This window comes from Haliotis rubra, unplaced genomic scaffold (genome assembly GCF_003918875.1).
Source record: "Haliotis rubra isolate DU_JTF1 unplaced genomic scaffold, ASM391887v1 Scf193, whole genome shotgun sequence".
NCBI lineage: Eukaryota > Metazoa > Mollusca > Gastropoda > Lepetellida > Haliotidae > Haliotis > Haliotis rubra.
In genome coordinates, this window is record NW_025765925.1 from 386,829 (window position 1) to 412,284 (window position 25,456).

General features: G+C 39.2%; 2 protein-coding genes across 2 annotated transcripts in view; both read left to right on the plus strand.

Moving 5' to 3' along the window:
• The window catches only part of LOC124274664 (kinesin-like protein KIN-14J), a 62,631-nt gene extending 44,133 nt beyond the window's left edge, over positions 1-18,498 (plus strand). Inside the window, 18 exon segments of the mRNA XM_046710021.1 lie at positions 1,753-1,860; positions 2,006-2,080; positions 2,525-2,662; positions 3,597-3,710; positions 4,302-4,410; positions 6,953-7,047; positions 7,895-7,945; positions 10,033-10,149; positions 10,708-10,824; positions 10,827-10,862; positions 11,096-11,212; positions 12,700-12,873; positions 13,407-13,543; positions 13,842-13,902; positions 14,814-15,019; positions 15,399-15,585; positions 15,972-16,067; positions 17,134-18,498. Coding sequence (XP_046565977.1) covers positions 1,753-1,860; positions 2,006-2,080; positions 2,525-2,662; positions 3,597-3,710; positions 4,302-4,410; positions 6,953-7,047; positions 7,895-7,945; positions 10,033-10,149; positions 10,708-10,824; positions 10,827-10,862; positions 11,096-11,212; positions 12,700-12,873; positions 13,407-13,543; positions 13,842-13,902; positions 14,814-15,019; positions 15,399-15,585; positions 15,972-16,067; positions 17,134-17,271 — 2,076 coding nt within the window. The 3' untranslated portion in view covers positions 17,272-18,498.
• Positions 18,499-24,417: 5,919 nt separating this feature from the next.
• On the plus strand, positions 24,418-25,056 carry LOC124274686 (histidine-rich glycoprotein-like). The gene has a single exon (XM_046710051.1). The coding sequence runs from the start codon at positions 24,418-24,420 to the stop codon at positions 25,054-25,056; it is 639 nt and encodes a 212-aa protein (XP_046566007.1).
• Positions 25,057-25,456: the final 400 nt, after the last annotated feature.

Below are 25,456 nucleotides of genomic sequence, written 5' to 3' on the forward strand. Positions count from 1 at the left end.
TACAGAGTCGTTTATGGTGCTATATATTTCCAGAGACCATATATGGTCTCTGATATTTCATATTGCACCCTTGATGTTCAGTGATGTCTCTTCTGTCACAGAGGTGCTTATGGTGCTATCTATTTCATATTGCACCCTTGATCTATAGTTCACAGATGTGTGTGTGGTGCTGTATATGTCATATTACATCCTTAATGTTTAGTGATGTCTCTTCTGTCACAGAGATGCTTATGGTGCTATATATTTCATATTGCACCCTTGATTTAAAGTGATGTCTCTTCTGTCAAAGAGATGCTTATGGTGCTATATATTTCATATTGCACCCTTGATCTACAGTGATGTCTCTTCTGTCACAGAGATGCTTATGGTGCTGTATATTTCATATTGCACCCTTGATCTATAGTTCATAGATGTGTTTATGGTGCTATAGATGTCATATTACATCCTTAATGTTTAGTGATGTCTCTTTTGTCACAGAAGTGCTTATGGTGCTACATATTTCATATTGCATCCTTGATGTTTATTGATGTATTCTGTCACAGAGATGCTTATGGTGCTATATATTTCATATTGCACCCTTGATGTTTATTGATGTATTCTGTCACAGAGGTGCTTATGGTGCTATATATTTCATATTGCATCCTTGATGTTTATTGATGTATTCTGTCACAGAGCTGCTTATGGTGCTATATATTTCATACTGCACCCTTGATGTTTATTTATGTATTCTGTCATAGAGGTGCTTATGGTGCTATCTATTTCATATTGCACGCTTGATGTTTATTTGTGTATTCTGTCATAGAGGTGCTTATGGTGCTATCTATTTCATATTGCACCCTTGACCTTTAGTTCATAGATGTGCTTATGGTGCTATAGATGTCATATTACATCCTTAATGTTTAGTGATGTCTCTTCTGTCACAGAGGTGCTTATGGTGCTACATATTTCATATTGCACCCTTGATGTTTATTTATGTATTCTGTCATAGAGGAGCTTATGGTGCTATCTATTTCATATTGCACCCTTGATCTATAGTTCATAGATGTGTTTATGGTGCTATATATGTCATATTACATCCTTAATGTTTAGTGATGTCTCTTCTGTCACAGAGGTGCTTATGGTGCCATATATTTCATGTTGCACCCTTGATGTTTAGTGATGTCTCTTCTGTCACAGAGGAGCCTATGGTGCTATCTATTTCATATTGCACCCTTGATCTATAGTTCATAGATGTATTTATGGTGCTATATATGTCATATTATTACATCCTTAATGTTTAGTGATGTCTCTTCTGTCACAGAGGTGCTTATGGTGCTATATATTTTTATGTTGCACCTTCAATGTTTAGTAATGTCTCTTCTGTCATAGGATCTACATATCTAATATCACAGCCTTCATGTTTAGCTGATGTCTGTTATTATATCTAAAGTAATCAAACTGCATGAATCTGTAAAATTAACAGTGGTGTTTTTGCCATTTGACAATTTCTTGTTTGGTACCTGATCTCATTTGCTTTTCATGTAGAAACTGCATGGAGCTCAAGTACTGGGGTAGTTCTACCCTCGCTTACATTATTCATATTGATACAGTTAGTGAATCAGATGTACTGTCTACATTATTTAAATTCAGTTAGCCAATCAGATGTACTGCAAATTGCATCAACCTTTTCCAAGAAGTTCATGTATTATTGAGTTGCCTTCACTGGTATGTGACGGAAAGAATTGTGTTTGATGTTTGCCTTTGTAATTTCAGTCAGGGGAAGATATAGTGTTCGAGACATTTGAACATGAAAGTGGACGAGAGTACCAGTGCCTGTACACAGGAGGGCTAAGGTTCTACCTGGACGACTGGCATTCCAAGGTCAGTGTCTGGTGGAAATAATAATTACAATAATAACACCAACAATAATAATCATCATCATTGAAAAGGTTGATCTACAGAAACACTAATTCAGTAAATATATGTTGTCATGGATACCTGTCAGTCAAGTGTGTTTTGGTTCCAGGAATGGCAGCCGTTCCCTGAGCGTTGGTACAAGCAGGGGAAGCTGACCACCAATGCTGTAACCAAGGAACACCAGGTAAGGGGGATATTAGAGGGGGAAACATATCCAGGTACATGAAAGGTTTTCTATTTGACCTACCTGAATGTCGAAGTTTGAAGTTATGGAAAGAATACAACATGAAAACTGCTCTTTTTGAGTGACTGGAATATCTAAGTTAATTAAAAGTATGAGAAAGGATGTGGCATATTAAATGCTCTTTTTGGCTGTTAAAATTGTTGAACGTGTCACCATTTGTTTGGATTATCGCTTACTAAAATGATCAGCATCAGTCAAAACTCTGTTTAGGTTTAAAAAGTAGAAAATTGTTTCGTAAGATATCTAGAATCAAGGTGAAAAATTTCAAATTTTAAGACATTTAACACGTTTTCTACAGTTTTCAGTTGTGAATGATTTGCTCTTTGTTAATTAATCTTGTCCTGTTGACCAAACTTGGCTAATCATTGTCTTTTGACCTTGCAGAATCGGAGAGGTCAAGGTGCCAGTTCGTCAAGGTCTCAGTCTCAACCAGCGAACTCAAACGTACCAAGAAACCGTGACGACAGAGAAGGCGTCATCAACCACCCACGCCGGGGACAGATCACCACATATATGTTTACTGTGAGTCTTGCTGGTTTTCTGAAATAGCAAGTGATGGGGAATTTAGTAGGAGGTGATATAGGATTCAGTAGGAAGGGATAGAGGATTCAGTTGCAATTGATTGGGATTCAGTGGAAGGTGATGGGGATTCAGTGGAAGGTGATGGGGATTCAGTGGCAAGTGATGGGTGATTCAGCGTCCAGGGATGGGGGATTTTGTGGCTTGTGATAGGGGATTCAGTGGCTTGTGATAGGGGATTCAGTGGCTTGTGATAGGGGATAGTGTCCAGGGATGGGGGATTCAGTGTCGAGGGATGAGGGATTCAGTATCTAGGGATAGGGGTTTCAGTGTCCAGGGATGTGGTTTCAGTGTCCAGGGATGGGGTTTCAGTGTCCAGGGATAGGGGATTCAGTGTCCAGGGATGTGGTTTCAGTGTCCAGGGATGGTGTTTCAGTATCCAGGGATAGGGGATTCAGTGTCCAGGGATGGTGTTTCAGTGTCCAGGGATAGGGGATTTAGTGTCCAGGGATAGGGGATCCAGTGTCCAGGGATGTGGTTTCAGTGTCCAGGGATAGGGGATTCAGTGTCCAGGGATAGGGGATTCAGTGTCCAGGGATGGTGGTTTCAGTGTCCAGGGATGTGGTTTCAGTGTCCAGGGATGTGGTTTCAGTGTCCAGGGATAGGGAATTCAGTGTCCAGGGATGGTGTTTCAGTGTCCAGGGATAGGGATTCAGTGTCCAGGGATAGGGGTTTCAGTGTCCAGGGATAGGGGATTCAGTGTCCAGGGATGGGGGTTTTAGTGTCCAGGGATGGGGTCAGTGGAGAAAGGTAATGAATGGGATGTTGTATTTTAGATGAATTAGATATTTATTGCAAAAACAGACACTGATGTGGCAAAACCAAACATGGTTCTGAATGTTACTCACTCACTCACTCACTCACTCGCATGTTTCAGGAGAAGCAGTACAGTCACTGTTACTATGACAAGGACTCAGGGTCATGGGTGAAACTTCCAATTGGCTGGGAGCTGCACCACGAGCTCATCAAGAACATGGTGGACCAAGTGGAGGTGAGCGTGCAATGGCTGTCATGTATTACTGGATATGGCCTTGTGTGTGTCAGTCTGGCTGGGGGGGACCTGAGTAGGCTGGACACTGGAGGTTACTCAATACTCAGTACTCAATATGGCCTTGTGTGTGTCAGTCTGGCTGGGGGGGACCTGAGTAGGCTTGACACTGGAGGTTACTCAATACTCAGTACTCAATATGGCCTTGTGTGTGTCAGTCTGGCTGGGATGGACCTGAGTAGGCTTGACACTGGAGGTTACTCAATACTCAGTACTCAATATGGCCTTGTGAGTGGCAGTCTGGCTGGGATGGACCTGAGTAGGCTGGACACTGGAGGTTACTCAATACTCAGTACTCAATATGGCCTTGTGAGTGGCAGTCTGGTCATCACATCCTGACCTCCTTACCTTCCTGAGTGTATTTTTTACAAGAAATATGAGTTGTATGTAACAACCCACAATTCATAATGATTCAAATAGTATACCTTTTTGCATCTCCAAGAAATCACAAATAAAAACATTTGCATCTTTTCTGAATCACTCAGTGTCACGACACAATGTTTTACGTACGTATGTTTTTGTTGGTGTGTTTAGGAGGCGCTCCCTGAGTGGAAGGATCGTATGGACATCTTGGCCTCGCTGCGAGCCCACAACTACAGCGCGGACGAGTGTATCTCCTCCTACTTCAACCTGGAGGGCGACGGTGAGGTCACGCTGTTGTCTTGTTGTGTAACACCACACTCAGCAGTATTACAGCTATTTGATGGCTGTCTGGACCAGATAAACCAATGATTTATATAGTGAGCAACCATGCTCACTATCAAATTCTGACAACTCACAGAGAAACATGTGTCAGAGCAAGATTGTGTTGAATCATACAACTACACTGCTGTTCAAGGCATTGTTAATCCATGTAACTGGTATATTGTTCAAGGCATTGTTAATCCATGTAACTGGTATATTGTTCAAGGCATTGTTAATCCATGTAACTGGTATATTGTTCAAGGCATTGTTAATCCATGAAACTGGTATAAGGTTCAAGGCATTGTTAATCCATGAAACTGGTATATTGTTCAAGGCATTGTTAATCCATGAAACTGGTATAAGGTTCAAAACATTGTTAATCCATGTAACTGGTATATTGTTCAAGGCATTGTTAATCCATGTAACTGGTATATTGTTCAAGGCATTGTTAATCCATGAAACTGGTATAAGGTTCAAGGCATTGTTAATCCATGTAACTGGTATATTGTTCAAGGCATTGTTAATCCATGAAACTGGTATAAGGTTCAAAACATTGTTAATCCATGTAACTGGTATATTGTTCAAGGCATTGTTAATCCATGTAACTGGTATAATGTTCAAGGCATTGTTAATCCATGAAACTGGTATAAGGTTCAAAACATTGTTAATCCATGTAACTGGTATATTGTTCAAGGCATTGTTAATCCATGTAACTGGTATATTGTTCAAGGCATTGTTAATCCATGAAACTGGTATAAGGTTCAAGGCATTGTTAATCCATGTAACTGGTATATTGTTCAAGGCATTGTTAATCCATGAAACTGGTATAAGGTTCAAAACATTGTTAATCCATGTAACTGGTATATTGTTCAAGGCATTATTAATCCATGTAACTGGTATAATGTTCAAGGCATTGTTAATCCATGAAACTGGTATAAGGTTCAAAACATTGTTAATCCATGTAACTGGTATATTGTTCAAGGCATTGTTAATCCATGAAACTGGTATATTGTTCAAGGCATTGTTAATCCATGTAACTGGTATATTGTTCAAGCTAGTGCAAAACCAGATACTGCAATAATGTTAAAATGTGTATTAAACCATAGGAATGAAATACTATTTAAGGCTTAGGGGTAAAATACTACAACTATACTTTGTTTGTGTTAAACCAGATGTCTGAATAACTCTTCACAGTATAATTAAATCACAGGATCAGATTACTATTCAAAGCATTGTCAAACCTTGTAACTGAAATATAGTTCAAGGTGGAAGCTGCAAAACCATATTACTGAACATTAGTTATATCTGTTGTTACGATTAATAAATTGCCGTGACAAAAGGTTTAAGAACCCCCTTTGAACCAGCAAAATATAACACAGACAAGTCTAAAATATTCAATAATATATTGAGCAAACAATGAGTAAGCTACAATGAATCACAATACAGATTTCTAGTACAATGCAATTGAGTCACAAATCTAAAGTAAATGGGTCACATATAAAATATTAACTCACCAGAGTCGTATAACCACAGTGAGATCAGATATTCTAAATGGAGCTTGTTTACAAATGAGAGCAGTCAGGCACGAAGTGTCAGGGTCAGACGATGGCGATGTCACGAAGGACGAAGGCAAACAACGATGGGCAACTCCAGTGAAAGATCCATGCAATTCCGTATGTTAGTCAGCCAGCCTTTATATATACTGACACAGATTCTCGAACTTTCCAGCAAAACATGGCTGTATCATTAAACACTTATCTTTCTCGAAACATGTTGAACATATGACACGACGATGTCAACACATAAACATCCGGTCAAGGGAGGTAACTCTGGAGTGCTATCATAAAGGCGTGCTGCTAAAATACTGTTGCCACTGAACATATACTACCCATCAAAAGTTTAGACTCACTAGTGTAAATGTAGCCACTTACTTGTCCACTGTTCTAAACTAGCTTTTTGCAAAATATTCCATACTGTTTAAAGGTACTGTTTAGTTATGAACTGGTGTATTGTAAAACATATTCGTAACATTGAAAAGATTATTGTCATGAGTTCAGTAAATGATTAAAATCTGTGAAAATTGGCGAATTCTTAACAAAACTTTACACCAAAACGAATCTGTTCACATGCACGACATTTGCTCATGCCTTTCGCAATTTGAAGCATCATCCTTGTGCAATTCATCTGCATAAGGTTTTCAGTTGGTTCCCCCAAGTTGGTGGAGAAATTCATCTTCGATGTAACCACATACATATACATAACATATAGTGAGTGCTTTCAGTGAGTCTAAACTTTTGATGGGTAGTATATATGACTTGAAATGTGACCCACAACCAACACTCAAAACTTTAAACATTGTGAATCATATTTATTATCACCTAACCAATGTTATTACAAATTACAAGAAACACACTCTCGTAACGCTATAACCCTCAACAATGTCCCTCCCTCCCTCCCTCCCTCACTCACTCACTCACTCACATGTCATTGTTTCCTGTCAGACTGGCTGAAGGTCCCCCGAACATCCAAGGAAGCCAAGCAGCAGGGAGAAAGGGAGGTTCGCTTGGCGGAGCTGGAGAAAAAAGTTAAACAACTGGTATGTAAACGTTTTTCACAACCTCCATCAGTTTTATAGCCTTGTGCATGGTCAGCAATACCAGTAACTGATTTCTCAGGTAGATCAGAATGAAACGCAAAGTGTGACTGTGTGAAATGACTACATATACCATATGCTGCTGTGTATAAGGCATCCCTATATATACCGAGACCCCCAGTGAAAGTCTTCAGAATCAATGCTAATTTATGTAAATTGTCTATAATGTGACCTTGACTCAAGCACATTACAATCTCATACACGATCCCCATATTTTCAATAAAACATGTCTGTGATAAACAGAATGTGCAGAGATTTGTGACTGAACATAATAATTTGAAACAGTCAGATCTGTTGGAATGAATTCCAGATTTACATAGGCATGCAATAAAGTGCAGCAAGTTGAATCCTTAACTAGCTCGAGGACTGGCTGTCATAAGTTTGAAAGAACATTCACGCTTATCACGATAATTTGATGTGGAGTGAGGGAATAAGTTTTTGTTGTATTTAAAAGGCTTTTGGGAAAAGAAGCGGTTAATTTGCTCCTTGTTCATAAATAGTTAAAAATATATTACTGATGAGTTTTTCATTGTGCTGTCATACCTTTTGTGTTAGTGACATGTCCACCTACGAGTAAACATAACAAAGTTGTCATTGCTTGTACAAGCAGCACACACGTTTTTCTGAGGATATTTTCATGGCGCCATGTGATTTTTAGTCAGTGGTTTATTTGACAAAGACGACAACACCCTGATATCAGTACAGGCAGGCTTGAATGGTTTTCTACAAGACAGCAAGAGGTCATTGAAAAAGTAGATTGTTAAAGGAGCACTATTTATGTGTGTTACAGGAAAAGGACTTGAAGGACGAGGAGAAGGGGAGGAAGGAGGCCGAGGAACAGGTACAAGCCGAGGAGTTTCTCATGAACATTCCTCATACCTTGGTTGTACTTCTGATGCAGTTATCTGTAGGGTGTCAGCTCACAGCAGCAACATTATACACTGCAGCCTGTTAAACCGGAGTTCTGGTGTACAATGTGATCTAAGTCTAAGGCAGTCTTAAACCAGAGTTCTGGTGTACAATGTGATCTAAGTCCAAGGCAGTCTTAAACCAGAGTTCTGGTGTACAATGTGATCTAAGTCCAAGGCAGTCTTAAACCGGAGTTCTGGTGTACAATGTGATCTAAGTCCAAGGCAGTCTTAAACCAGAGTTCTGGTGTACAATGTGATCTAAGTCCAAGGCAGTCTTAAACCAGAGTTCTGGTGTACAATGTGATCTAAGTCCAAGGCAGTCTTAAACCAGAGTTCTGGTCTACAATGTGATCTAAGTCCAAGGCAGTCTTAAACCAGAGTTCTGGTGTACAATGTGATCTAAGTCCAAGGCAGTCTTAAACCAGAGTTCTGGTGTACAATGTGATCTAAGTCCAAGGCAGTCTTAAACCAGAGTTCTGGTGTACAATGTTATCTAAGTCCAAGGCAGTCTTAAACCAGAGTTCTGGTCTACAATGTGATCTAAGTCCAAGGCAGTCTTAAACCAGAGTTCTGGTCTACAATGTGATCTAAATCAAAGGCAGTCTTAAACCAGAGTTCTGGTGTACAATGTGATCTAAGTCCAAGGCAGTCTTAAACCAGAGTTCTGGTGTACAATGTGATCTAAGTCCAAGGCAGTCTTAAACCAGAGTTCTGGTGTACAATGTGATCTAAGTCCAAGGCAGTCTTAAACCAGAGTTCTGGTGTACAATGTGATCTAAGTCCAAGGCAGTCTTAAACCAGAGTTCTGGTCTACAATGTGATCTAAGTCCAAGGCAGTCTTAAACCAGAGTTCTGGTGTACAATGTGATCTAAGTCCAAGGCAGTCTTAAACCAGAGTTCTGGTCTACAATGTGATCTAAGTCCAAGGCAGTCTTAAACCAGAGTTCTGGTGTACAATGTGATCTAAGTCCAAGGCAGTCTTAAACCAGAGTTCTGGGTGTAACAATGTGATCTAAGTCCAAGGCAGTCTTAAACCAGAGTTCTGGTGTACAATGTGATCTAAGTCCAAGGCAGTCTTAAACCAGAGTTCTGGTCTACAATGTGATCTAAGTCCAAGGCAGTCTTAAACCAGAGTTCTGGTCTACAATGTGATCTAAGTCCAAGGCAGTCTTAAACCAGAGTTCTGGTCTACAATGTGATCTAAATCCAAGGCAGTCTTAAACCAGAGTTCTGGTGTACAATGTGATCTAAGTCCAAGGCAGTCTTAAACCAGAGTTCTGGTGTACAATGTGATCTAAGTCCAAGGCAGTCTTAAACCAGAGTTCTGGTGTACAATGTGATCTAAGTCCAAGGCAGTCTTAAACCAGAGTTCTGGTCTACAATGTGATCTAAGTCCAAGGCAGTCTTAAACCAGAGTTCTGGTGTACAATGTGATCTAAGTCCAAGGCAGTCTTAAACCAGAGTTCTGGTCTACAATGTGATCTAAGTCCAAGGCAGTCTTAAACCAGAGTTCTGGTGTACAATGTGATCTAAGTCCAAGGCAGTCTTAAACCAGAGTTCTGGTCTACAATGTGATCTAAGTCCAAGGCGGTCTCTACTCCTATTTCTGAAGATCAGTTCATGAAATTGGGCCCACACTTGTTTTTATCAAATCCAATTCCTGTGTAAATCAACTGCTTTTAGGATATGGGGTGCATTTTTAATATAAACTATTGTTCGATCACCAAGTGCTGGGTTGTCTCTTATATGATGAGGGATACATGATACTGAATATCATGAATGGTACCATATGTACCAAAGTCTATAGAAAGCTGCCTTTGAATCACATTGTGTTTACATTTTTAGCCGATATGTCTGGAATGTAATTAAGGTCTTAATGATGTCAGCTTTCAGGGTCAAATATGACAGTGGTATTCAATGTTGGTTTGATTTAAATGTGCAAGACAATTTTTATGCAGTTTTCACTTTTATTTACCTGTTTTGAACTGATACATGTGTTGTTTTTCTCGTCTCTCAGTTGAACAAGCTACAGGAACAGTACAGCACAATATCCGCGGAGGCCAAGATCGCGACTACACAGGTCGAGGCAATGCAGTCCTCGCGACCCAAGACAGCTCGACCAAAAACACCAAAGGTAAAAACTCTGGGAGAACAAAGAGGTAGAAATTTCTAAAATATGTTACATGTGTGAGTTTAGTTTTATGCCGCACTCAGCAATATTTCAACCATATGGCGGTGGTCTGTAAATAATTGAGTCTGGATCAGACAATCCAGAGATCAATAGCTTGAGCATCGATCTAAGCCATTTGGATATGATTGACATGTGTCAACCAAGTCAGCGAGTCTGACCACCCGATCCCGTTAGTCGCCTCTTACGACAAGCATGGGCAGCTGAAGATCAATTCTAACCCGGATCTTCATGGGTCTAAAATATGTTACAAAGATTAACTGTAAAAAGAATAACCGTGATGAATATTGATGGATATATAGGAATTATTAGACTAATTATATATATTTACACAGTGGCATCATGCTCAGGAAACCATGGTATTAGTTGAACTGGTTAATCTCTCTTCTGGTTCAGAACCTTCTGTATAATTTTCACGATTATTTTGACATCTAAAGCAGTGGAATCGGTATTGGCATACAATTGAGGCCTGTGTCCCATCTATTTGAGTTGTCTCCCTTGCAGACAAGCAGGGGCCCACCACCAGGTAGCTTGGGCATATTCAGCGATGACTTGGATGAGCTTAACAACAAGGCAAAGAATCTTCACAAATCTCATGTTCACCTCAAGATGGATGTGGAGCGCGCCACTTCGGGACTCTCGGCAAAATGATAAAAGAGGTATGATCGCAAACTGGACAGTTATCAATCTGACAATTGTCACTGACCAGTTGTTATCCTGGCAGTTATCATGGATCATATTTTGTAGTTTTGAAAGCGGACGTAACTAGTGTGTTGCGTTGTTGTATGATTCTAATCCCAAACATCAGACAGTTCCGGCTGTCGGTCAGATCACGTGTCTCTGTAACTAATATAGTTCTCCATATGTTCTACTTTGTCATTGTGTACACTAGGCACTGTCAGCGGTGGGTCAGATAAAGCAGTCCGAGTCTGGCCAGTCGAAGGAGTTAGAGGAAGTACGGGCCCTGTACCAGAGAGAGGCCCTGCAGAGGAAGCTGCTCTACAACCAGGTACTACTTTCCTTGCTCACCAACAACCCTGACAGTTGTAGTTAAGGGAGAAATACTAATATTTATCAACACAAGGGGCATATTTTTTTTCATACTCCATACAGTGTTACTGGCTGTATGTAAGAAATTTTGTGTATGTGACAAAGGGCATATTTTTCATTCTGCATACAATGTTATTTGCTGTATTTGACATATTATTACGTACACGACAAGGGGCACATTTTTCATACTCCATACAGTGTTACTTGCTGTATGTGACAAATGATTAACATTGAATTACCATGTATATATCATGTTAGCTACATGGATCTAAGGATGTAAGTTTGATGATGGACATTCTTTATTACTCGCCCGTGGAAGATACTGCAGTGTAATATTTTTACGGCGATATTACACTAGTATAATACCGCTAGACGTATGACGTCATAATGGTTTGCAGTTATGACGTCACAATGCTAATACCTCTGTCACAATGGTATTAGACCTTGCTTGACTCGTGGAAAGCTGAAAGTCAATACACTTCGTAGGCAGTTTTTATCAGTTTATGTTGGAGAGTAATAAACAGAATACTAAACTCGCTTCCGTGAAATACCATTTTTTATTAAACTCGTGAAAGATTAAGCATCAAACTCGCTTTTGCTCGTTTGATACCAAATCATTAACTCGTTTAATAAAAATGGTATTTCACGGAAGGTTGTTTAGTATCCTCTATTTTTGTTTCTTACTTATTGCCAAGCTCAGCATATTCCATCAGAATGATTTAAATTAGTTACACAGTGTTTTGAAAGGGGATTTGAATACGGAACTTATAAGGGTCTTATAGTCCCGTACACCCTTTCAAAACACAGTGTGACAAGTTTACTACCCTTAAGATCTTTTAATTTAGCTTATCTTTAAACAACAACATTGAACCTTCGGCAGAATGAGATGCAAAACGTTTCGCCATGATTTTTCCTGAACGGTCATAAAGGGAGATAACTCGGGGTGGCTTAGTTTATGATAAAATTGATCAAATTTGAGGTTTGTTAAACAACAAGTGAAGTACAGAAACATTCTATGTTGGGGATATATTTGTAACAATTTTATTACTCTGTTTATACTCATAATTGTATATGCCAACTCTAAAATTTTGACACGATCAGCCGTTTGGCAGCCACATTCCATCTAAGGTCAAGGTCATTCGTACAACCTGTGTAGTGTGTCATGTGACAGATTTGACAGGGTGTATGGTTCATACACCCTGGCAAATAGCCTACATGGTTTCGTATGCTTTGACTATTAACCAATTAGAATTCAACAAATTTATCTTCAGGGTAATAATGATGAATACCTGTGGGGAAGGTTATCGTTATTTATTGTGTGTTTCTGTCAGAGAAACAAGGCTGTATGTATAAGAGATCTTATAGTTCTGTTCTAGACACCTGGGGTGTACTTGGATGTATTATGCAGACATGGTATTTTGTATTTTTTATGAAATGTTTTTTCAGCTTCAAGAGCTTCGTGGAAATATCCGAGTGTTCTGTCGAGCTAGGAAAGACACACGCACTAAGTGTTGTCTGACATTCCCATCTGACCAAGACATTACGATCACCAGCAATGATGGCTCGAAGAAAACTTTCAGCTTTGACAAGGTGTTCGACCCAGAGACAACCCAGGAGCATGTGAGAATCTGTGTTTCCTCAAGATTACAGCAAGCATTGGCACACGGTCCTAATCCTTCCAAACACATTCGAATGTATAGGATTTGTTAAGTATTCCTGGAAATGTACACATTTAACTTGATTATGTAACTGATGATATCAGAAGTCCTGGAAGTGTTAATTAACTGATTGAATGATGATGTTTTCATGCTGCCCTAAACAGTATATAAGTTAAATCTTGGCCATGTAATGTAAAAGGGAAACACAGGCGTTTTTGTCAAAAATTATGGCTTTCATAGACGAGACATTGTGATGAGGGTAAATCTAGAAATTACATCCTCACCCACTGGATCCTGTCTTTGGAAAGGGAGGCAATAGATAGTAGTGCCATAAACCTCTGAACCACTCATGCCAACAGTGTTGAACATTAACAAATGCCATTCTTATGATCAGATTAGCTTTCATAAAAATGTTTTTACCTCATTCATGTATCCAGCAAATTCAAGTGGATCCTAAAAACTATTCTAATGTCTTCTTTTTTTTTTCAATAAAAGATATTTGAAGAAACGAAGGCCATTGTGAGCTCCTGTGTGGACGGGTACAATGTGTGTTTGATGGCGTACGGTCAGACAGGCTCGGGGAAGACGTTCACCATGATGGGGCCGGAGAGCAACCCTGGAATCAACATCAGGTCAATATGACATTTGATAACCTACTTTGGCATCAACATGTAATAAACAACCTACTATGTCATCAATACATGATAACCTAGGCACTAACCAACGTATACTATGTGTGCGCCGAACATAACGCTGTTTTACTCATCAGAGCTAAACCATGAACCAAGGAGTCATTATGAAGAATAACAACCTGCCAAGACAATGTCCATAACGCACCCTAGTGTTAACAACCATTAATATGTAACACAGAATATTGTGTGCAATTTCTCCCCTACTTGTGTAAGCATGAGTTATATTTTCATTTGCCAGAGCTATCACAGAGCTGTTGAAAGTGTGCAACGAGAGAGAGACAGTAAAATACACTCTCAAGGTGAGACAGGGGCAGGAAAAGCATTGTATCGTCACTGGTCTGTCTGACGGTAAACATATTTGTGATAGATAATTGTAGACAGTAACCTATACAGAACTCAAGATTATCAAAGTCAAGCAGCCCAGCTTGGATAGAGTTTACTGGAAAGGAGGGTGCACTTCTGTGATGACAGGTGGATAAATTCAAATAAACTGAGGAATAATTTACATTTGGAAGTAGGACTCTTTGTTTCTTAAACATATGTCCAGTCACCTATAAGTGTACATATTGTATAAACAAGGCCTTACCTTTCTATCTGCTTGTTTACGGACTTGCTGACCTAAACAATAAAAATTTCAGAATATAATCAAAATGAAAAGGCTTTTGTATACCACCAAAGGTAAAGATACTTTTCACAAACAACATAACCGTGATATGCTGCTGTCATATTTTAGATTTATAATGTTTATAATGTCTCATACCTTTGAGCTTTGAGCAGCTGAGCTGAGCTGGATATCGGCGCTATACAAATGTTAGTATGTATGTATGTATACCAGGATGAGATATTTAAATATGTTTAATTGGATCAAAGTTTAGGATGATTAAATAAATTGTACAGTGCACCCCTACCTGAAATCTACAATGAAATATTATTTTTCAGTTACAAGGAACACATAATCTGTAGCTTTTAGGTTAGTCTCAAAATACGCCTTTGAAAAGAAACTCCATTTGATGACAGCCTGACCATTCATAGTATCAAGTCTTATGAGTGAAAGAATCATTTAAGTTCTTTTTTAATGTCAGTTTTAAAGTAAGTCCATCTTCTGTTAATGTAGAAATATGCATTTAAAGGATAGAAATTAAGATGTCATCCATCATTTTAAGAAAAGCCATCGCTACTTTGATCAGAAGGTTTGTGTGATGTGTGACAGGTGTCTCTTGTTGAAATCTACAACGAAACTGTTGTTGACCTGCTGACCTCTGATGCCAAAACGGTGGACCTGAAATCAGCCGGTAACAACATCCGCATGCCGAACCTGACTGACCATGAAGTGGCAGAGGTCAAGGACATCAAGCACGTGATGTCAATGGGAGACAAGAACCGAACAACAGCTAGCACCAAGATGAACTCAACCAGGTACGTACATGACAGTGTGTCATGTGTTTACTTTAGTGGTCGTAAGCGAAGAGGAATGACACATGCTTCAGACTTTTAATTTAAGAATGGAAGGATGAGAGAATGTGATGTACCTAATCTACTGCATAGAAGCAGTCTAGCTGTGTTGCCAACACTGTGAGTGACCTTTTGGATTAAATTAAAATATGAATGTGTAACCTCCATCCTTCCAATAATAGGCAATATAGCTTTCTTTGTATATTAGTATTTTAACAGATGAATGTACTTTATTTTAGGGTTCTATTAAATTGATCCTGTTGATTGTATTATTAAAACCAAACACAGAGTTCCTGTGCAGATCATTCCACTCACTAACCCAGGGTTTGTCCTCTACCTCCAGTTCCCGGTCCCACCTGGTCCTCCTGCTGAATGTAGAGGGGACAGACAACGTCTCCGGAGCCGTATCCCGAGGCGTCCTCACGTTGTGCGATCTGGCGGGTTCTGAGAGAATATCGAAAACTGAGGCTCAAGGACAGAGATTGGTGGAGGCAGCTGCCATTAATAAGTCGTTATCAGCTCTTGGGCAGGTTAGTAGAAGGTTGACAATTACATCCAGTGTTTCTATCTGCAGGTATTTACAGTCCAATGTTTTACTTATACACGTATTCACAATGCTAAGATCTATGTTTCACTTCTACAGGTGTTTACAATACTAAGAGCCTATGTTTCTATACAACAGGTGTTTACAATACTAAGAGCCTATGTTTCTATACAACAGGTGTTCACAATGCTAAGAGCCTATGTTTCTATACAACAGGTGTTCACAGCGCTAAGAGCCTATGTCTCTATACAACAGGTGTTCACAATACTAAGAGCCTATGTTTCTATACAACAGGTGTTCACAGCGCTAAGAGCCTATGTCTCTATACAACAGGTGTTCACAATACTAAGAGCCTATGTTTCACTTCTACAGGTGTTCACAGCGCTGAGATCAAGTCAGCTGCATGTGCCTTACAGGAACTCAAAGCTCACCCAGATTCTCCGTCCATCTCTTGGTGGAGATGCTAAGGTGAGATAAGTCTTGTATGAATACAATTTTTGACATGATTTCATGATAAAGATCTGCAGGCAACTTATGATTTGACTTTTTTAATTTCCTCCTTGATATACATATGTGCACTTCTGTTTTGCTCAATTGACTGAACAGAATTGACCTGTTTATTCTGGTTTCCAAATGTCAGCCGTCTGTCAATTGATCAGTTGTGTGTCTGAAACATCATCTCCTTAGTTACCACTTGACCAGTGAACCTGAAACGTCATACGCTTGTTTCCTCCAGCGATGACACAGATGGTTCAAGTGCTTCAAATATGACTAATTAATTGGCCACTGTGGCAGCCATATTTAGAACAAATTACTTATGGCCATTACACATTTATTATTGGTCAAAATGAAACTTTGTTTATGTTTTGGACACAGCTTATAATTTGTAAACGTTTTACTGATATTTGACCTTTCCACATTGACCATAATGAAAGCTGAACGTTCTTATGGCCATTTTTTGGTGTATGTCGTTAGTAGTTGGGTGAACCAACAGTGTTCCGTCTTTTGACATTATTCAATAGTTCATATCAACTATTACCTTTGTTACCTTTGCTCTTTTATATGCTGATGTACACTGTGAACATTATTTCATCCAAGACCACTTGACCACTTTAACTTGACATGCAGGTTTATACCAATGATAACACCCATATGTACTCAAGAGGTTCAGATCAAATTGGGGCGGTGGGGTATCCTAGTGGTTAAAGCGTTGGCTCGTCACGCCGAAGACCCGGGTTCGAATCCCCACATGGGTACAATGTGTGAAGCCCATTTCTGGTGTCCCCCGCCGTGATGTTGCTTGAATATTGCTAAAAGCGGCGTAAAACCAAACTCAGTCAGTCAGATCCAATTTTCAAAATGGAACTAACAGCAACATTTTCAGTGACTATCTTTCTTGACATATTTTACTGTTCACGACAATTCCAGGTGATCAACAGCGCCATGGCACCACTTTGACATTGTTCTTGCCGTGTATACATTTGAACAACTGTCATTAGAGAATAGTATTTACATAATGATTCTCTCGTTTCAGGCATGTTTGTTTGTTAATGTCAGCCCGGACGGTAACAATTACCCAGAATCCTGTAACACTCTAGACTTTGGCGCCAATGCTCGCCAGGTGGCACTGGGACAGGCCAAACAGAACATCTCCAAGAAAGGGCCTCAGTAACAGAACATCAGAACATGTTCCAAGATCCCTGTCCTGCGGATGGATAATTGATTACTTGTCACGACCTTCAAACAGGATGTAATAATACTGTAATTTTATCAGTATTTTTTTTTTTTTTCTGAAATTATGTTTTAAGTAACAATGTCAGCTGATAAATGCGTCTGTTGTCTCATTTTGTCAGTTACAGTTTCTGTGACATATGACAGTTATATACTGTCAGTCCCATGTGATAACAGATATATAACCATTGGATATTCACCTCCTGTGGTAACGGGTATATGACAATAGTTGCAATTGTGTCACGTGATAATTGATCTGATACAGTTACTCACTCAAATATGTTAGTATATATATTTTTGAAGTCTATATAGTGATATTATTTCACCTTAATACTGTGAAAACTGTAACCAAACTATTCATCCTGTTTCCACGCTTTTTGGAGTTGCTTCCCTTACGTGTGTCAGGATCTTATAATCATGATCAAATCCCTAATTCTCCCAGATTATGTTTGTTGGTTTGTGAGCACCATTCCCATACTGATGGTTTCAGGAAAGTGATAAAGAACTGAGACCAGCATCACTTGGACTCTTCTGCTTCAAGCTGACATACCATGATGTAACTGAGACCATTTTCTGTGACACTAGAATAATCTCACTCCCAAATTAAAATATGTTGTACATGTGTTTCTATGGAGATTGATGGTGATATTGTTATATTTCCAAATGTATGTTCACAATTCACATGTAGTCACTTCAGTGTCACATCTTTATATGAATGAAGTCATACTTGTAACTGTATAGCTTTGTCAATAAGTGCTGTTGACACAACTTCCTTAACATTACCAGTACTATGATAATTGGCACAGTACAGCGTCAGTAACAACGTACCAAGATGTTCAGGTTTATCTACTATCATCAGGAAACATTATTCAATGTGTCATTTCTTATTTAGTCATCACATATGTCAACTTCTTCAGAGTAAAGGAGGTGGTCGAGTAGCCTAGAAGTTAAGGTGTTTGCTTATCCCATCGAAGGTCTAGTTTCATTCCCATGCAGGTGCTGTGTTTGGACCCAGTCCTGGAGATCCCCGCTGTCATATTGTAATGCCTTTTGAAACCATCCTTACACAATTTTATAAAAAGAATTATTTTTGTATTAGTCTGTGACTTGACTTTGTTTGAATACAAAAGTTGATGTGAAGTGCAATTTACTTAATGTGCCTTCCTTGCTAATTATTTACCAGTAATTCCTGTCGTATGAGAAATAGTTCAGAACATGAAATGTATACAATTATTATGATATATTTGGAAGATGTACAATTACAGACAGCAACAAGATTAGAGGCCAAAATACTTAATAGGTGTCTGAGGTTAAATATATACATTATTTTCTTAGTTTCATGATATGAAGAAGGTGGATGCAGATCATAGTTCATTTTCTCCTAAATTTGTGTATATGATAAATGTGTTTTGCTTGTCTCTATGTCTAGTCGCCTTATGTAAATGTTGCTAGATGGCTAATGAAGATGCTGCTTGTAAATCTTGACTCCGTCCGACACAACTACCTACATCCAAGCTGTGATATACACACCTATATTTCATTCATTTGTATTCTATTCATTTTCTTGTAAAGTTCATATTTTGTCATTTCATACTTTTGTTATTTGTTACAAGTACATTGTTTGTTTTATAACTGGATTTTATGTTTATTTCAAAATGATAGAAATATGTCACTGAGATGTTTTTGAGTCTTTTAAAATGATAAAGATACACTTACCGGTATATCTATTTTATGTTAACAAATTTCAAAAGAGGTAATTTGTTCAAAGAAATATATTCTTCTGCTGCCTAATGCCAATAGTATTAACTAATTTATTTTGTCTAAAAATTATTTTCATATCAATGAAGGGCATACCAAATGGAGATTTCTTTCCAAGATGCAATTTCCAAGCAACTTATATATATTATTACTTACCCTATTCCAAAGCTGACTGTTGATTGTATACTTGCTTTTGAGAATTATCTGTTGTCTGTTGATCATTGCTCACAAAGAAGTCGACGATACTACGCAAAGCCGTCCAGATATTAACAATGTGAATCGTAGCCATGTTGTTTACAGGTCCACCCAGATCTTTCTGGTGTATTCTACAAGATCTATTTGTGCCAGTTTTCTGTTTTTGATGATATTTTTAACCATTTGATTTTGATATTAGGACTTTTATTGTCCATGTTCACAATGAAGCCCTGGAAGTCTTGTTTATTATCTCCCTTAGTCATGCCAGGATCTGGTGATCAATGGCTTAAATCCCAAGATTTGCCCTAAATACACTCAGTGGTCTGTGAGCACACCAGGATACCATGCAGTGGGACTCCTGAATGACAACTGACCATTCCCCTGTGTAAAGATTACACACAAAGCTATTATTGAATTAATGTCAAAGGTAACTTAATCACTATGGAAACCTAACTAAAGCCGTCCTCACACACATGCAATCAGTTTCATGGAAGTCACCTGCTATATATATATAGTTTAAGACACAGGCTTTTGCTGCCTACAGGTATATTATGTGAGTGAATCTCTTTAAACATATACTGTTTATTTTCCATACTTATTTATTTAGTAGAGATCTTGCCATTCATTAACCAACATTTGTTTCCTATTTGCTTTGTGTGGCATAGTGTTATTTTCTTGATGACTTTATAAATGTATATAAATACATTACATATCACCTGTGCCAGTGGTTGAAATGATGATGAAACTTGAAAAATCTTTCTGACATGACCTGTCCACAATGTTGTGAGTCAGGTAAAATGACAGGTGTACTATTTCATGGTCCCTTAGCAGTGTTGTCAGGTAAACTGACAGGTGTACAGTGAGAGGCAAGACAAAGAAATACTGCATACTTACTTAATTACCTTGAATTGGGTTTTTTTCACAAAAGAAATTGAATAACATACTTTGCAGGGAAATACACATTAAGGTACACATTCATTTTAGGGGATTCACATTTCAACAAACATGCTTTCCTTCAGTACTGGAAATGTTTTGTCCATGTGGGGGTCACATGCTCCCTGGATCCTGTTATTCTGTGAAGGCGTCTGGTGTTGGCATTTGGAGAACTTGAAAAAACCCTGTTACTATGAAAGGAGCTTGTGCACATCCCTCAAGATGGCTGTCAGTGTCTTATTGCACAATACCATTTAGAAAGTTGTCAAAATGTAACATTGTCATATTGGGGATTACACTTGCTTTGTCAAGTACAGATTCTGGGACTTTTGTTGGGTTGATTCCCATCTGGGATTCGAACCGACACTCTCAGAGTCAGGCACCTAATCACCAGCACACACAGGTAGGTGTCTGGTACCATGCATTATTACAAACATTTGTTGTATGTGAGGAAAGTGGAAATAATTTGATTTGTATCCTGTTTACAGTAGGATTCTCTAAATCGAGTGCAGAATATACAAGGTATGTCCAAATATGATCCAGAAAATATGAGATGTCTCTGAAAGATCCTTTTTTGATGAGGCATCTGTAAATATGATCCTGTTGATATGAGGTGTCTGTGAACATGATCCTGTTGATATGAGGTGTCTGTGAACATGATCCTGTTGATATGAGGTGTCTCTGAACATGATCCTGTTGATATGAGGTGTCTGTGAACATGATCCTGTTGATATGAGGTGTCTGTGAACATGATCCTGTTGATATGAGGTGTCTCTGAATGTGATCCAGTGTTTATTGGGATAACACTGAGTACTACAGTCATATAAGATGTGTTCTCTACAATAATATTATTACAAGTGCACCACCTGAAAGGCGGTGGTTAGAGCTTTCGCAACGCTCGTCACGCCAAAGACCCAGGTTTGATTCCCCATATGGGTACAATGTGTAAAGCCCATTTCTGGTGTCCCCCACTGTGATTTTGCTGGAATATTGCTAAAAGCGGTGTAAAATTACACTCACTCACTCACTCAGCATCACCTTATACAAGATGTACTTAGCAAATCTGTCTTCAATTGTTCTGTTACTTTTTTCAGTCATAATATGAATTCATGTCTCCATGGCAACTGCTATACTAATTCTGTGATTGTGGGCATTACCAAAATTATATACATGTGATATGTATAGGTTTATCGGCATCCTATTTTCATATGCAAAACAAATTGTTACAAGCTTATGGAGAAGGTTTGGTGGCCCAATGTTTGCTTGCGTAGAGTATCTTGGTGTGATGTGTATGTTTGTAAATTGTAACACTTTTGAATGTTGGGTTTACGTGAACGCTCAGGTTGAATGTTATGGCAGTTATATGAGTTTTCAGAATAATATTTTGAAATAGATGCAACATATTAAGTACCCAAGGACATCACGTGACAGTGTTCTGTAAGAAAATGTACTGGTGGTTTTGATGCACAGTTGGAGACAGATTCCCAGCATCAGTAAAGATTAAGGATATATCACTCATTGTATCAAGGGTACAAGTACAACATTGTATTGATACAGTGAACAGTAACACTCCCCAGTGTATATCCTTGTTTCAAGATTAACTGACAGGTATTATCAGTAAACTCAGACCAAGTACTCATGTGACCACTGGCACCATCTTCAGTAATCAAGGGAATAATATCTCCATTAAAATATACACCTTGGACCCATTTGCCCTCTTCGCTTCTGTGATCTGTGGAAAGAGTACATTCTTGTTCATCGAAATTGATTCCAAGGCTGATTTAAACTTTGTGCCCAGTGATTTTCTTGCTCAAAATGAAACAGAAGTGAATGGATCTAGGATAGTGATCGTAGGGGAATGAAGATATTATTTCGTGGATGTAGAGGATGGACAATTATGGATGTCCAGCTCCAAACTATCTGTATTCCATCAAGAGGCCTGCTCCTTTAAATACTTCAGTATTCATCCTCATGAAAATAGAAATAAGGCGAGACCAATTTTATTTCTTGTTTTACGGATCTGCTGGTCGTATTTTTTCATGAATAAGAACAAAATATATAAATAATTTTCCTGGCTCAAAAAATAATATCCTAATGTTTTCATTGGCGAAAAATGTAAAGTTACAAGAAAATTTTTTAGATTGTATTTTGCCCCATATGCACTTCAATAATTTCCAAAATTAAATTACTTTTAGTATTTAAATGGAATAGTAGTTTGGTGTTTTTTTAATTTTATTTATTTATTTATTTTTTTCACTTCCTTCGTTTAGGTTTTCTGAGGACAAAAATCCGTAAAACAAGAAATAAAATTTCTGTGGCCTAAAGTGGAAAAAAATCAACTTCCATATGAATCTGTATTTACTGCATTGTATAAGCATCATACAATTTACGTAACACTCCATATCTTCTTGTGGATATTGTTACAGAAAACCACTGTGCAGCTAAATAACTATGTATTCAACATATGTTTAGTTTGATCACATTTAAACATAGGTTGTTGTTTTTTTATCTCTGAAATCAAGTTTAACTAGTTGTGTATGGTTTTGGTAAGTGACTCTCAGTCAATGTTCATCCCATGCACTTATTCCGACATTCAGCCGGTTGCAACAAATATGGTAGGATAAGTATTTAATAGGAACATGTAGATTATTCTTATTGTGTGAACAATGTACCAAGGGTTTGCAGAAGGAAAAGTCAGTGTTTCTATCAGAAGGATATCTGTGTTAGACTCTCCTGTTTACTGAATTGTTCTGTCCTATACCACTACTGCTAGATGTGCCTCTCAGAAGCCCCTCTACCACTGTGTGATTGTAGAATAAAACAGGTTTTACTGAATGACATCTTGTCCTATTTATTCAGATTAACTTAAGGGGAATGTAATATATATTGCTCAATACAAGTTAAGGGCCAGCCAATTTTTACCTACTACTTCAGTTAATATGGCATGGCATGACTGCTTATTGAGAAGTATATGTAATATTTCCAATTGGTGGGTATCCCAATTTTACAACTTTATGAATCTTGTTTGTCTGTTATTTAATGCCGCTCTCAGCAGTATTCCAGCTATATGGCGGCGGTCTGTAAATAATTGACAGACAATCCAGTGGTCAACAGCATGAGCATCGATCTACACAATTAGTATACAATGACATGTGTCAACCAAGTCAGCGAGCCTGACCACCCGAACCTTTTAGTCGCCTCCTACCACAAGCATGGGTTACAGAAAACCAATTCTAACCCACAGGGGCGTGTCACGCTTAGAACCAGCGTTAGAAAGACATATAGGTATATAGACCCTACCCTAGTACTATATAAAAGGATCCTTTTATATAGTACTAGGGTAGGGTCTATATACCTTTATGTCTTTCTGACGCTGTTTCTAAGCGTGACACGCCCCTGTGAAGACAAAGTCGTATTAATCTTCAAAATAAGTAATAATTCAAAGTCAAGGGCTATTCCTCAGAAAATCCCCGGGCAGATAGACGATATTGAAGTAATTCCCCCTAATGCTCAGGCATCGGGATATGACAAGAAATACTGCCTCGCTAGAACAATAGAGTGACGTCACTGGAGGTTTATAACGAAGGTTCGTTCTAACACGGATCTTCACGGGTATCATTTGTCAGGTCGTGGCTCATCTAATAGTACAGGGGCGTACAATTTTCAATACTTTAAATAAATTCCCCCCCCCCCCTCTGAAAACCATTCCTACGCCCCTGTATTAGTACATCAGTAAATCGCGCTCTACGATTGACGTGTTAAACAGAAGTGGTATTGAGTTCACGCCACGGTCAGCATGTATTGCAAGTGCTTCATCGCCAATCTACCTGTAGGAACCAAGTGTATTCGTTTAGATTCCCTGCCCCGCCTACTTGTCACAAACGTGTGTACTGCGCAGGCTCATCTATAATACGTGTCAAGCAGTATGAGTCCACATTGGTTAACCCAGTGAAAAAGCTGATGAGCTATGGATGCTGTGGTTGGGATGACACCACACTGTAACATAAAGCTCCCCATCAACAGAAGGCACCTCCAATGGGAAGGAACTGAAATTAGTTTGCTTAAGTTTGTGAATAAACCTCTGTGGTCATTTACTGGTCACTGTAACATGGTCAACAGTCCACGTCATTGGTGAGTACCATGACGGTGAGTACCATGACGGTGTCCCATGATGGTGAGTACCATGACAGTGAGTACCACGATGGATGAATACCATGACAGTGAGTACCATGATGGTGAGTACCATGACGGTGAGTACCATGACAGTGAGTACCATGATGGAGACCGTGACAGTGAGTACCATGATGGTGAGTACCGTGACGGTGAGTACCATGACGGTGAGTACCATGATGGTGACCGTGATGGTGAGTACCATGACGGTGAGTACCATGATGGTGACCGTGATGGTGAGTACCATGACGGTGAGTACCATGATGGTGACGGTGAGTACCATGACGGTGAGTACCATGATGGTGACCGTGATGGTGAGTACCATGACGGTGAGTACCATGATGGTGACCGTGATGGTGACCGTGATGGTGAGTACCATGACGGTGAGTACCATGATGGTGACCGTGATGGTGAGTACCATGATGGTGAGTACCATGATGGTGACCGTGATGGTGAGTACCATGACGGTGAGTACCATGATGGTGACCGTGATGGTGAGTACCATGACGGTGAGTACCATGATGGTGAGTACCATGATGGTGACCGTGATGGTGAGTACCATGACGGTGAGTACCATGATGGTGAGTACCATGATGGTGGTGAGTACCATGATGGTGAGTACCATGATGGTGACCGTACCATGATGGTGAGTACCATGATGGTACCATGATGGTGAGTACCCGTGATGGTGAGTACCATGATGGTGAAAGTACCATGATGGTGAGTACCATGGTGGTGAGTACCATGATGATGGTGAGTACCATGATGGTGACCGTGATGGTGAGTACCATGACGGTGAGTACCATGATGGTGACCGTGATGGTGAGTACCATGACGGTGAGTACCATGATGGTGACCGTGATGGTGAGTACCATGACGGTGAGTACCATGATGGTGACCGTGATGGTGAGTACCATGATGGTGACCGTGACGGTGAGTACCATGACGGTGAGTACCATGAGGGTGAGTACCATGATGGTGACCGTGATGGTGAGTACCATGGCAGGTCCCTCCAGCTGGACACAAGGCTCCAACAATATGATGGATTTTCCAAAACCCCTAAGTACAAT